General features: G+C 39.7%; 1 protein-coding gene across 1 annotated transcript in view; it reads right to left on the bottom strand.

Moving 5' to 3' along the window:
• SYT14 (synaptotagmin 14) overlaps positions 1-15,205 on the bottom strand; it is a 179,764-nt gene that overhangs the window by 95,383 nt on the left and 69,176 nt on the right. The window contains exon 3 of the mRNA XM_032785219.2: positions 12,073-12,291. Within this exon, the coding sequence (XP_032641110.2) occupies positions 12,073-12,291 (219 nt within the window). The remainder of the gene's footprint in view (positions 1-12,072; positions 12,292-15,205) is intronic.

The raw sequence follows: 15,205 nt of genomic DNA on the forward strand, positions 1-15,205 counted from the left end.
TAGGTACTTAATCAACTTTCCTGTGAACAGTCCATCTGGAGTAAAAGTAATGGCTCCTGCTATGACTAAGCAAAATCATGCATGGACATGTGATTTGCCCGTGTGACACCATCTTGTTAGTTGTCATTTTCCACAGTGAGAACAATGGGTTTCTCTTCACTTGGCAGAGGCTATAAAAGACACTGGAAACATACCCATTTTGCCTCTTTCCTGCTCAAACCTCTGGACTATAAACTTATACTAATGGGAGAATTCTAACCTTCCAGTGATTTGGAAGCAATCAGAGACTTAACAAGGGAGCAGTTTATTTCATCGCTGCTACAACCTAATCCAAGAACTTTGCAATTATTGCATACATTTAATTCCTTTAACCAATTTCAACTCTCATCTTTCTTTCTATAAATAAATCTTTAGATATTAGATAAAGAATTGGCAACAGCACGATTACTGGGTAAGATCGGAGTTATACATTGACCTGGGTGTCGGGGTGGTCCTTTGGGATCAGAAGAACCCTTTTGTTTGATGAAATTGGTTTTAAATAACCACTCATCATTAAGTCTTGTGTTTTTGATGGTGATACAAAGACTGGAATGTCTAAGGAAACTGCTTTTCTGACTTCTCGTTAGCCAGTGTGGTGAAACAGAAGTTTACTTTTGTTGCTGATTTGGTATATCTTATGGGAGAATAGCTACCAGTTTTGGGGTGTGTCTGCCCTATTTCTCAGTAGTTTGTCCTGAATCTGGTATTCTCAGTTGTGACCCACAGAGGCACCATGACAGCTTGCAGAGCTGTTCTGGCAAGTAACTGGCCCTCTACAATAATTGCTTGGAACTGATCCCTGTGTTCTGTTGGTAGGTGGTCCACAATAGAGTTCATTTTGGTATAACCGACACAGTTATATTTTGCCGTTGACATCTGATAATTGGCGATTCTAAATTTCAAGGAGGCCGAGGAATAAGACTTCCTCCCGAGTAAATCCAGACACTTATGATTTTTTTCTTGAGGTTTGGTTTTAGTATGGTGCTGTCTTCCACTTTTATTAAGTGCATCAACTATCAACAAGTGAGGGATGGAAAAATAAAAACACAGTCCTTTGCCAGGACTTAATACTTCTTATCTTCTCTTTTCCATGTAGGTGGAATAGAAGATGGCATGTGCCGGGTGATCTTCGCTGGGTCCAGAAGAGCTTTGTTAACAGGCAAAGCTATGTGGGCTGAACAGAGACTATCAAGCAGGTTATGATGAGGCCCTTCCATGTCCTCAAGAGGAATCTGCAAGGAGTCTGCAACTCTCTTGATCATATCCTGGAAGCGTTTAAACACATCTGCCAGGGATGGAGGAGAAGGCATGACTGCTTCATTTGGAAATGAAGAGGAAATATTGGCCGTAGGAGAAACCTATTCATCAGCTTTAGCTTCCTGCTCCTCAAAGATTTCTGTTGAGGGTCAGGTCTCCTGGAAGGAGCAGGTGAAGCACGTTCCCCCTTTTTATGGCGGGTGGTTCTGGATGCTCTGGAAAACTGTTGGTGATAAGCCACCCAAGAGTCCCAATATGGGCAAGGAGGATGTGCATAAGGCACAGGAGATGGCACCCAAAGGCACTCAAATAAATGAGGTGTTGGTGGTGATCGTGAGCCACGAGTAGTTACAGTTTAGCTGAGGCTTCTGGAAAGAGGCCTCTACAGGAGTGAGGGGGAGAACACTGCATTGACACTTGAGACACCAAGGCAAGATCTTCGTCGGAATCCTCTTCCTCAAGCTAACTCTGGAATGGTGGAGTATCTGGAGAGATCAGGCGAATTTCAGACAATCTTGATGTTCTTGGTACCAACACTACATCGGAGCCAAACAGCAAAGAATCGGGCGTGTCAGATACAGCCAGGTCCCAGGGGAAATGGAACTTCTGTAGTATCGAGAGTGTTACCAGTACCAAGCCTGCAGTCTGCACTGACGTGATCATAGCCAACAGTGGTGACAATACTGTAGATCTCGGGCACTCAGCAGGAAATGTGGTTGATGATGGTACCAAAGGTCTCAAGCACTTCAACAAAAGCATAATCGGAGCCTGAGCTGGCTTCTTCAGTACTGAGGAAGCAGAGTTAGAGGCCTTCTTGCCGCCTTGGTCCGTTAACAGTACCTCTCTGGGCCCGAGGCTTTGCCATCTTTTGGTCTAGCCATGCCCTGGCTCCCTGAGAAGCCAGCAGCCTTCTGAGTACATGACAGAGCTGGTGATGTTGGGGTAGCTGAGGATACCAACAACCTTGGCTTTTTAGAGGTAGATTCTCTACCTTGTGAGCCAGAGACACGTTCCGTTGAGGACTTACAGAAAGAGTCCTGAGTCTCCCTCTTAGATGACCTGCAGGTGTGGGGCTTAACGGTCATGGAGTCAGCAGACATGCTTGGAGACCGGCACGCCTGGGGGGCGGGGGAAAGGGGGGTGTCCATTGGCCTGGGTCAGAAGATAGGTGTAAAGATCTCCATCATGAGCTTTATCTCTCTGTTTTTTCAGCTCTTGATTTCATTGCCAGACAAAAGTTACACTTCCGGACAACATGTGATTTCCCGAGACAATGGATGCAGTGGAGTACCTGTCACTGACCAGGATCGCATCCCAGCATCACAGACAACATCTGAAGCTGGGAGAACTGGGCAAAACCTCCTAGTAAAAGAAAAGACTACCCACTAGCTAATATCTATCTAAATAGAAAGAAAATCAAATAGTATTTAAATAAAAAATAACAAGCTAAAAAAATTACTATTTACTAAGTAGAAATTAATGCTAATACTACTACTGACTATTAATAAAAATAGCAGAAAGTTGAGGAAATCTCAACGAGACAACTGTCAGATCTCTGTCTCAGGCTGAGAAGGAACTGAGGGCAGTTCACCTATGCAATGCTACATAGCAACGGCACAGGGCACAAGACTGACTGACATGCATGCACAGGCTGAACGGACACTGCTATGAGAAATCTCCATTCAAAGGCACAGGGCGTGCTAGCACACCTATATGGAGCACCCATAGGGACACTACTCGAAAAAGAAACCTCTGCCTTCCTATTCAGAGACACTAAACTGAGCAGCAATGTGGCTGCAGTCCAACAGATATGTAAGCATACCATGCTGCAAGCCTAGCTGGGAAAAAAGAGATGGGGAAGTAAAAAAACTATAAGAGAAACCCCTTGCTCTACACAATGTACAAAAGGTCGATAAAAGCCAGTACCATATGCCTGCTAGAGCAGCAGATTCTCATTTAAGAGAACTTCTGTTTTCTTACTGTAATATTTTAGTACTTTCCAAAAATCCTTGTGAAAAGTAAGACACAAATTAATCTTACAACCAAATCTCTGAACAACCTAGTCTTTAGCCATAGGGTTACTGACTGCAATGTTGTTAAAAATACTTTAAAATAGGATGGAGATGGAATCTACGGTTGTACTGCACTGGTAATCTGTAGCTAACTTGAGAACACCTAAAGAAAAAGAAAGAAAGCTTTAAGGAATATTTATGTTGCCACTGACTTTGTCTTACAATTCCAACTATGTTACCACATATCAAGTGGTACTGAGGATTTCCTGATACAGGCAATAACAGCATTGTCAATTTTGGGAACTATGCCCCAGATTCACTGGCTATCGTCTGGAAGTCAGCTGATCAAGAGATTTGGGAAGAGCATGCTTAGTCAGGGGCATCCAAGGTGCACTGAGACATTTTTGCACATTATGAATATAAAAAGCAAAATGCTTTTCACTTCTTTGGGTAACCGGGATTTAGGGGATTTCTTGCTTTTAGAAACAAGGAAAAATCTAGGGCTTTTGACGTCTGTCTGCAATGTCTCAGTTTCACCATGTTTGTCTTAATATTATCAACTTCAAAAAAAAACTTATCTTCAAGAACCTCGGGGGACTATTTCTCTAAAGAAAAAATACTGCCCTCTTCTGTAGAACTGTTAGAAAAGGACAAAGGCATGACAATTTGCTTGTATGGCTGCTTTGGGGTTTTTTTAGGTTTAATAAGGTGCCACAACAGGATATATTAAGAGGGCCAGTATGACAGAGTAGCTAATGTCTGTTGAGAAATCATATTTCATATGAACTGGAACTAAGAAAGTAGGGTCACTTTAAAATTATGACAGAGAGATACTGACAAATTGCCTCAGGTTTAAAAATATCAAAGGACATTAAAACTAAATTGTTGTAAACAAACAATTCCTTACTTATATTAATAATTAGCAGCTTGTATTATGAAAAATGAAATAATTTATTTACTTTTTTAAAAAAGAATTTTAACAGAGTATGAAATATTCACTCTTTGTGCTGAAATAATTTTTTTTTTTTTATGTAAAAGTGGACCAGATCCTGCAAATCAGATAACATTGTGTAAGGAAGATTACTTTATATCTAACAGTATCATAGCAGCATTTGAAATGCTAGGAAAAATAACTATACCTACAGTAGGGTGACCAGATGTCCTAATAAAATTGGGACTGTCCCGATATTTAACCCTTTGTCCTGCATCCCCATCAATGTATGATCAGGACACCATTTGTCCCAATATTCAGGTAAGGAGGTGAGTGGAAGAGAGGTGTCGACTCTGTGGGTGCTCCAGGGTTGGAGCACCCACGGGAAAAAATTACAGCCAATCTCCTCCCCCTTGCCTCCTTCTCCCGCCCAGCTCGCCACGTCCCCACTCCTCCCCCTATCCCAGTGCTTCCCACTGCCTAACAGCTGTTTGGTGATGCTTGGCGTTTTCCAGGAGGGAGGGGGAAGGAGCGGGGTTGCAGTGCGCACAGGGGAGATGGTGGAGAAGAGGCAGGGCGGGGCGAGTACTTGGGGGAAGAGGCAGGGAGTGGGTGAGCACCCACCTGGCAGAGGGAAAGTCGGCATCGTAGAGGCAAGCGGCGGGCGGGAAAGGTGAAGAGGCAAGCGAGCAGTGGGTGAGGAGGTGAGCGGTGAGTGGGGGATCTTAGGAGGGATGCCGCAAGCCAGCAGAGGGCCAGGGGCATGAGGAAGGGCGCGGTGGGAGGGAGCGGGGCACAAGTGGGGAGGTGGCAGGACTTGGGGAAGAGTGGGGGCAGAGCCTGGGAGGAATGGGGGTGGACTGTGGGCGGTGCTGACAGCACCCCAATGTATCCTGATGTTTTAGTGTTGTGATCTAGTCACCCTAACCTACAGTAAAGAGGGGATATCATTAAAAGCAGTATGGCAATCATACTGGGACTGGAACAACGAACAGAGGTTACTTCACTCTCCTTGAGAAAACATTATTGTCAAGATGCTAATGCTACACATACTTTCTTGTTTAATATGATAATGAGTAAGTTGACACCTGACCACATCAAAAGAGGATGCCAAAAAAAGGAAACTGACATTGGGATCTGAACAAACATCTAGTTTGTCATGGAGAATGGCATATGTCCAAATCCTGGTGAAACTGACAAAGAGAAGTCTAGAAATGTAGGCATTAAATTTGCTGATCTCTTTTCTGTGACTTCAACAATTTGGGCCTATCTGTGCAAGGCAAGGGAATTTCAGGCCTAGGTATGTCTTCAGTGCCTTTTAACCTTGCTTTAACTTGATCTTTTCTTAATTTTGTAATAGACTAGGGTTTATTCAAAGACACATTTGTGTCTTAGACTGAGGTAATTCACTACACCTTGTCCCACAAGAGGTAAAATGATCCTTTGGCCTATGCAGAAAAGCCTGACTCTAAACCCAGTTCAGGTCAAACTTTCATTACAAAGGTAAATTTTGATTCTATAGAAACTGAATATATCATATTTGCTTCAGAAATACATGAAGTAAGACAGATCCAGGTCACAAGCTGTGTTTGACCTCCTGGAATTAGAAGAACAGGAGTACCTGTGGCACGTTAGAGACTAACAAATTTATTTGAGCATAAATTTTCATGGGCTACAGCCCACTTCATCAGATGCATAAAATGGAACATATAGTAAGAAGACATATATACATGCTCAAATAAATTCTAAGGTGCCACAAGTACTCCTGTTATTTTTGCGGATACAGACTAACAAGGCTGCTATTCTGAAACCTGGAATTAGAAGAACACTCTTTTTCTAACTAAAATACTTAACGAAAGATTAATGGAGCAAATTAAAATGGAGCCATAAAACAATGCAGGTAAAAACACAAAACTAGAAATAATGTTACAAAAATACTGATATGTTGTTATTACTTGTTTTCTCCATTTGAAGATTATTAGACATGCTATATCAAGATGATATGTCATTTCTATACAGTACTTCTAGGTGGAAAGAAAGATTAATATGCCACCTAGAGGACAAAAGAATGATAACAAAATATGCCACATTCTCTTATGTTTCCAAGCTTCAAAATAACACATTTTCAGAATATATGCATCCTGTAAATGTGATATTAAATACAATATGCTGGTCAAGTATTGATACATGTTTTATAATTAATGTCAGTATTATTTTAGTAGTATAAGAAGATTTTAGGATATTATAATTGAATTTTTACACTTTGGGATTACAAAAAGCGGGTAATGTATCAAGCAATGCAATCTTTCTTAACTTCATATGTTAATACAAGATTCTGTTTCTTGCCTGTCCTGTTGTAAGATTTTGTGTACATGTTTTTAAAACAAATAAGAGCAGGACTAGCCAAACAAAAAAAGCAAACACAAATATAAGTAATTGTTAAAGTGCAGAAAAGACAGCTATTGGTAAAAACACATCTATGGGTCCCTTCTTAGAAAATACATAGTAGGATATATACAGTCTGACAGAACTACTGATTGCCAAAAAAAATAGCACTCGTTTCTGAAAATGGAAACCATTGTAGTTTTATCACCTCATATTGCTCCTTCTGATTTCAGTAGGAGTCATGCATAGGGATTGAAGGCTTTAATGTTCTGAAAGTGGAACTAAAATATCTAGGATGTAGAAATAGAAAAGATTAAACACATTTGTGAAAACCTAAAAACATGGGGCGCAAAGGTATTACTAAGTATTAAAACTGTTTATTTCTTATATGACATTTTCCTTAAGTAACGTTGTTCCATTTTCCAAGAATTAAGAAATTTGTCTATTATTTGTCTTTACATCATCTATGTTTAAGTTATATCACGTATATAACTATATCACGTATATAGCCTTCTTTTGGCCAGGCTTGTTCAGCCTGGCCAAAAGAAGGCTCCGGGGGGATATGCTTGCTCTATATAAATATATCAGGGGGATTAACGTTAGGGAGGGAGAGGAATTATTTAAGTTTAGTACTAATGTAGGCACAGAGACGATGATGGTACAAACTGATATAGGAGTTAGACTTTGAAATTAACGAAGTTTCTAACCATTAGGAGGACGTGAAGTTCTAGACGGCCTTCCGATGGAAGTATGGGGCAAAAGACTTATCGGCTTTAAGACTAAGCTTGATAAGTATATCGGAGGATGTTATGATGGTGAGTTTAAATTGGGCAACTGATTTGATTATCGGCAGATAAGTCTGTCGATGGTCTGTGAGGGGATGTTGGATGGATGGGAACTGAGTTACTTGCAGAGAGTCTTTCTGAGGTGCTGGCTGGTGAGTCTAGCCTACATGCTCAGGTTTAGCTGATCGCCATATTGGGGTCAGGAAGGAATTTCCTCCAGGGCGCGGATGGCAGAGGCCCTGGAGGTTTTCGCCTTCCTCTGCAGCGTGGGGCATGGGTCGCGTTGCTGTGTGGATTCCCTGCAGCTTGAGGTCCTCAAATCTCAATTTTGACGATTTCAATAACTCAGTATGGTTCGGGGTGTTATAAATGTGATGGAGTAGGGTTTTGTGGCCTGCCTTGTGCAGGAGGTCAGACTAGATGATCATAGTTGGTCCTTCTGACCTATTGAGTCTATGAGTCTATGAGTCTATTGAAAAATCTCAGTTAAGGTTGCTGTGATGCCTCATAGCATTAAGGATTCATAGATTCATAAGACTCTAGGACTAGAAAGGGACTCGAGAGGTCATCGAGTCCAGTCCCCCTGTCCTCAGTGCAGACCAAATACTCTCTAGACCATCCCTGAGAGACATTTATTCTACCTACCTTAATATCATCTAGAGATGAGATTCCACAACCTCCCTAGGAATTATTCAGTGTCCAACCACCTGGACAGTTAGGAACTTTTTCCTCATGTCCACCTAAATCTCCCTTGCTGCAGTTTAAGCCCATTGCCTCTTGTTCTATCATTAGAGGCTAACGTGAACAAGTTTTCTCCTCCTCCTGATGACACCCTTTTAGAACCTGAAAACTGCTATCATGTCCCCCTCTCAGTCTGTCTCTTTTCCAAACTAAAACAAACCCAATTCTTTCAGCCTTCCTTCATAGGTCATGTTCTGAAGACCGTTAATCATTTGTGTGCTCTTCTCTGGACCCTCTCCAATTTCTCCACATCTTTCTGAAATGCAGTGCCACAGAACTGACACAATACTCCAGTTGAGGCCTAACCAGCGCAGAGTAGAGCGGAAGAATGACTTCTTGTTCTGCTCACACACACCTGTTAATGCATCCCAGAATCATGTTTGCTTTTTTGCCAACAGTATCATACTGTTGACTCATATTTAGCTGTGTGTCCACATGACCCAGATCCCCTTTCTGCCGTACTCCTCCTAGACAGTCTCTCTTCCCATTCTGTGTGTGTGGAAACTGATGTTCCTTCTTAATTGTGGAGCACTTTGCATTTGTCTTTATTAAAATTTCATCCGGTTTTACCTCAGACCATTTCTCCAGTTTGTCCAGATGATATTGAATTTTGACCCTGTCCTCCAAAGCAGTTGCAATCCCTCCCAGTTTGGTATTATCTGCAAACTTAATAAGCGTACTTTCTATGCCAACATTTAAGTCATTGAAGAAGATATTGAACAGAGCCAGTCCCAAAAGAGACCCCTGCGGAACTCCACTTGTTATACCTTTCCAAGCATTCATGTCCAGTTTTCAGAAACAGTAAAACTTGGCATTGCATAATTTATACTGAAACAAAATGACTAAAACGTTTTTGATGTTCTTCACTTTTAATGTGAGACTGTAACTTCAAATGTTTAAACAGTGTTCTCTGAACATATCTGAACTAGTTGGTTGTATGCTCCAGCCTCTTTTTATGAACTGCAGGTGTTCTTTATCAGGGTTCGACTTTCTCTGTCACTAAAGATCTAGGATGTGAAGCTCGCCTTTCTTGGTGAATAGAGTGCAACCATGCATACTCTTCCTTGTCTTTTCCTGTATTCAGAGCAAATTTGTATGGAACATATTTTAATAATAGTGCAAGGAATTTGCTGTTGTATCTGAAATTGTTTTGGAAGAAGTAGGAAGTATCAACAAAATATATACGTACCACTTTCAGGTCATAACATATTATAAGGAACACTATGATTTTTTTTTGTTGACTTGTGTAACATTACTGAGCAACATCTCATGGAGACTAACGGCTACAGAAATAATTATAAAACATGGCCCTGATTCTACAAATGCTTTGCTCACAGCTGTAACACACCTGCAGGTTTTCTGGCAGACAACACTGCTGGAGCTCAGCTCTTGATAATGGGTTGGAAAAGAATGTCATCTTACATAGAACAGCAAATGCAAAATAAGCATTCACAAAACTCTGATAAAATATTACTTTGACATTTTTTCTGTAAATTAAAATATAGAACATATATGCAAATAACCTGAAATTGAACATATTTTAAATCAAACTTTTAAAAAAAATTTCTTAATTTTTTTCTACAAACATTTCCATTATAATAAATTAAATTAGTCAATTCACCACTTAAGTTGTTGACTTTTTTTTGTGACAATCACTCCATTTCTTGAATGGAGACACTGTCTGGAAGCATAGGCACTGATGACAACTGCAGCAGGGCACATGAAACAGGGTGGCAAACTCCTAGCTGCTGTGCTTAGAACTTGCCAAAGATGGCCCATCTTTCATGGACCTCAATCACATTCTAAATTTCCAGCTTGAGGAATAAGGACTCCAGCTCAGGTGAAAGGGGGAACCCAGCATGAGCCCCAGCATTGTCACGACAGGAGGCAAAAGAAAGTGACTGGTAAAATCTCACTGCCGCTGCAAGACAAGCTTGGGAGCAAGGAAGGGGAAGAAAAAACTTTAGGAGATGGGTTCAGATTCAAATCTCAGAAACTTTGAGGTAGGAGGAAGTGGGCAAGTGGGAGACACTTGACAGTAAAGAAGCAAACAGCATTCAGATTCTGTATCTTTCTTCTCCTATTTGCTGATGGCAACATCTCCCTTTCCCTTTCCCATCCCCGGCTAAGTATCCCCTATACTTCTCCCTTTAAGTAGCTCCAGGGGAAGCTGGATCCCCACATAGCATGGAGTACATAGGTGTTGTGGGGAAAGGCAGCAGGGAAGGAGAGGGAATGCAGATGCTGCTATTGGCAATTTAAGTAGATAAAAGGAACTGAAACATCCTTCTACCCTTACTCATCTTTGCCTTTCTCCAAGTGCTTCCTGAGCAAACAATAACCATCACTTCTCCTTTTTCCTCCCTAAATACTCAGACTCAAGCTCGCCGATCTCTTAAGACGTGGTTTTGAAGCAGAAGGACTGAGGAATTTAGATGGTGAAGAAAGAAAATTATCTTACTCTGCTGCGAGCTTCAAGTATGGCTTACCTATTCTATCTCTGTGTCCTACCATAGGTATCAGAGTACTCATCCAGCCCGTGCTTCCAAACTAAGAATTGGAAGAAAGGGTCACAAAAACAACATCTCTTTTAGCTTAAGTTGTAAATGGACATTTTTCCAAAACAAAAATAAATAAAGTTCTCACATTATGAAAAGACTTTCCAAATTTGTAAGGATGTTTTTAGGTTGCAAACTATACTTAAACGTAAGCACTCGTACATGAGATGTATTACTTTTTGCTAGGAAAAAATTATTTAATCTTTTAAAATATGGTGTCCATTAAAATACTCTTTCAGTTTTATTACATATACAATAAAAATTTCTAATTCCTCCACCAAGAAAGTCTTACCCTTGCATCCACATGAAAAATACAACTTGATTTTTTTTTTTTTAACTGGACCTCAGCCAAAACTCCGTTTTTATGCTTGGAAATGCTTACAGATACAATTTTGCACCTGGAACTATTTCCAGATGCAAATGATGTAATTTTGACATCTCAGTACCTGACTGTGTACTTAGCTATCGACATGGCAATCATGGGGGATGATTGTAGCTTGTGTAAACATACCTTAGCTAGGTTTAATATAGCAAGCTTGGATACCAATAAAGCCGCGGCAGCACAAGCTTCAGTTTGGCTGTACAAGCCCACTGAGAACCCTGGATAATTACTCAGCTAGCTAGCCTGAGCTGAAGCCCAGAGCTGTCGTGGTTTCACTGCTAACAGTACCTGAACTAGTTAAATTAAAGCTATTTCGAGTATGTCTACGCAAGCTGTGATCACACCTCACAATGGCAGTGTAAGCACTTCCTAACTGACATGAACGGAAGATTCAAAAATATGCCACAAAAAGGATCTATTTTCAAAATTTGACCTTTAGGAATTTTTATTAATAAAACAACTTTTTTTGGTTCTTAACTTCTGTGATTTAAATAAAAGACATGGGACATTCCTGTCATTTACACGTTAATAACATAATAGAATAATTCCACTGAATGATAAGCTATATTTTGAGCTATAAAAGTCAACATATGTATAAAGTATACCTCTGTACACAGGATCCAACAAGTATGTCTTGTAATTTTGTAATACTACTTCATCAGAAGCCACCATGTTTCCCTCTCAATACCCACAAAAATCAGCTTAACATTTTTTTTTTTGGAAGAACTCCTTTTACTGTTGGTAAAGTTGCATGCTATTAATTCCTCCTATATTAAATTCCATATGCAGTGCCTTTGGGAAGGACATGAAAGCATGCCAGTACCTGTCTTTTGTAATGTGTGCAGATATAAAAAAATATTTTAGAGTTACTAGCAGATAGTAACTATTTCTAAGCCAGACTGTCTTTAACTGTAACGTTCTTATCCACAGTGTAACCTGAAGGTGAGAGATGATGGGAGAAATATTGTAAATCACATCTTACCTTCATCTATCGAGGCTTCACTACTGTACCCATCATACTCTGCAGACAGAGGGCTATATTTTTGTCTAGTTTCCCAAATGTAATTTTTTTGCTGTCTGCTATCTACCATTGGTGGCCTGGAACTTTGTGTTCTGGACAAGGCCTCATGGTATTTCCCCAATGCCTCGTCTTCACTTTCAGAGGAAGAACCATGCTGGTCTTTATTCATGTACGAGTTGTCTGTTTGAAGAAAACAGAACAGTAAATGACAGACGACAGCTCGAGAAAGAGTGAAACAAATCAATCAATACAATTTAAATATTTTCAACGTTTACTGAAATTTTTTGAGAAAAACAAAATATATTTAACCAACTTTTGTCATCGTTTTACACAGGTACCTGATTGAAATGCAATACCTCAGAAACATTTATTGTTTTTCTACAAAGGGCAGAAAAATTACAAATTCCTAAATATTACACAGTATATTTAATGGGAAATAAGCTATGGTTGTTTTTTGTTGTTGGTTTTTTTTTCTTAGGAAGCACACTTATCCAATTTCTTGAATCTCTTTATTTAAGAAATAAAATTCCCAAAGATTTTATGTAATCAATCACAGACAACATAATATAATGTCATATTTTGGATTTCTCACTCATAAAGTTAACTCCTGATTCTCTCCTGTTAAGGGGCTTATGGTGTAGAATATGGTATAAATAAAATTCTGATATCAAAAAAAAACAGATGACAAAATTACGTGAACATATTTCAGGCTAATAACACCTAAAGGAAAAATGGTATGATAATACTGTTGCTACATTTTTAAAGACAATCTAACAAATTGACCTATATGCTCATAGCTAAAAGCAGAAGTTTTACAATACAGGCACATACCTATATATGTGAAGGATGTAGAAAAGTACTCAGTTAAATGAAAATCAAAATGGGCATACAGAGTCTTATTTTACTTAAAACAACTGATGATTTTCCTCAAACCTGGAATTAATATAGATTCTCATAGAAGCCACCTGGCAATAGTTAAGGTTGCATAGAAGTTTATATTCTAACCTCTGTTTTTATGCAGTCATAAATTCTGAAATGACCACATTTGTGTTTAAAATTTTCCAACTTAGAGACTTTTGAAGGTTTTTTTGTTTGTTTGTTTGAAGTTTCAACAAAGATTCAGCTGTTTTCAGAATGGAGTGAAAAATAAACATTTTCCATTTTAAAAATCCTACAAGGTTTTTAGTTAGTTTTTTTTTTAATCCTCCATTTGAAATAGCTATAGTTTAAAAGTTGAAGCTTAGCAGGAAAATAGTTCTCACTTGGGAGCAGCACACAACCATGTTTCAGAAAAAATTTATTTGAACAATTCATACCACAAGTAGACTGATTTTTTTCCACTATGCACATTATGACAAAAATTCACTCAGCGCAGATGGCCAGTACAAGATCTACACTATCTTTAAGTTCCACTTAACCCCTATATAGAAATACACGACGTAACTATGAGGCCTGAAACAGAAATTATGTACTCTACCCCAAGTGGATATCCAAAAAGAATAAGCTGGATAAGTATTTCCAAGCAGACTTAGTTTCACAGCGAACTGGCTAGTAAAATAAATTGTTGCATATTAATTGGAATAATTAGGGCTGAAACTTAGTATAGTGTGCAAGGGCTGAGTAAAGACTCCTACAGTTTGCTGGGGGCTGGCACCTCCTATAGTGTGCAAAAGGATTAAGGAAGGGGTCTAACCAATTTTGTAAGCTGCACAGTAGCTGAAGCAAAGGTTAGTGTGGATTTTAAGGTCTAAGAGGGATAAGGATGGGCTCCTGAGAACCTGATAAAGGTCAGCAGGATCATTGCCTGAAACTCCAATTAACTGCATATGGTCAGCAGAAGCCCTTGCCTTTGCCCCTCCTCACTATGGTAGCTCCACAGATGGGGAAGGATTTGGCTGAAGGAAATCCTGAATAGAAGCTCTTTTCCAGTGGAGTTTAGGAACATAGCCAGACTAGAATGGAATCTTCCACAAGTGTGGAGTTCTTCAATTGCGTAGGAAAGAGGCTCTCTTCTGTACATTTTAGCATACTCACCTGAGCTGCACAAATAGGTTGGTTGGGGCTACATGCATTACTAACTTAAGTGCACACTAGCCTCTTCAACTATGATTACAATTTAAGATAAAGTTTATCATTTAAATTGTTTTACGTGGGCAGTGACTAATTTGAGCAAATCTCATAAACAAAGGAGAAGGGCATTCTAGTGGTATAAGAACGGCCATATTGGGTCAGACCAAAGGTCAATCTAGCCCGGTATCCTGGGGTACCGCCCACAAGGTAGCTCACCAGCACATCTTGGAGGGACTATTCAAAGTTAAGTGGTTCATCAAGAAACACTTGGTTGACAATGGACCATGGGAGATGCCAATCTACATTGAGTGGACTGTCACGTAAACGTGCTGTCTGGAGTGTAGGTAATGGCTTCCTGCAATAACTAGGGAAATTGGGTATGAACATGTGACTTGCTCATGTGACTCCAAAGTCTATTTTTTGCTGTAATTTTCCACAGTAAGAACAATGGAATGCCCTCCACATGGCAAAAGCTATAAAAGGCCCTGGAAACACCTCCATTTGGTCTTCAATTCTGCTTCTTACCTCTGGAGGACCTTTGCTACAAATTGAAGCTCTGAACAAAGGACTGAATGACCCATCCAAGCTGTGGATGTACTCCAGAGACTTGACTTAAGCCAGCAATTTACTCCATCACTGCTACAAGCCTGAACCAAGAACTTTGCCTTTACTGTATGTAATTGATTCCTTTAACCAATTTTAACTCTCACCTTTCTTTCTTTTAATAAATAAACTTTTGGATTTTAGATAATAAAGGATTGGCATCAGCATGATTTTTGGGTAAGATCTAAGTTATATATTGACCTGGGTGTGTGGCTGGTCCTTTGGGATCGGAAAAACCCATTATTTAATAAGACTGGTTGTAAAGTACCACTCATCTCTGAATACAGTGCTTTTGGTGGTGATATCAGAACTGGAATGCCTGAGGAAACTGCCTTTATGTTTTTTTTCTTAGCCAGTGTGATGAAACAGGAGTTTACTTTTATAAAAGATATACCAAACCAGCCACAAAATAACAAAAGAC

This window comes from Chelonoidis abingdonii, chromosome 3, assembly GCF_003597395.2.
Source record: "Chelonoidis abingdonii isolate Lonesome George chromosome 3, CheloAbing_2.0, whole genome shotgun sequence".
Classification (NCBI taxonomy): domain Eukaryota; kingdom Metazoa; phylum Chordata; order Testudines; family Testudinidae; genus Chelonoidis; species Chelonoidis abingdonii.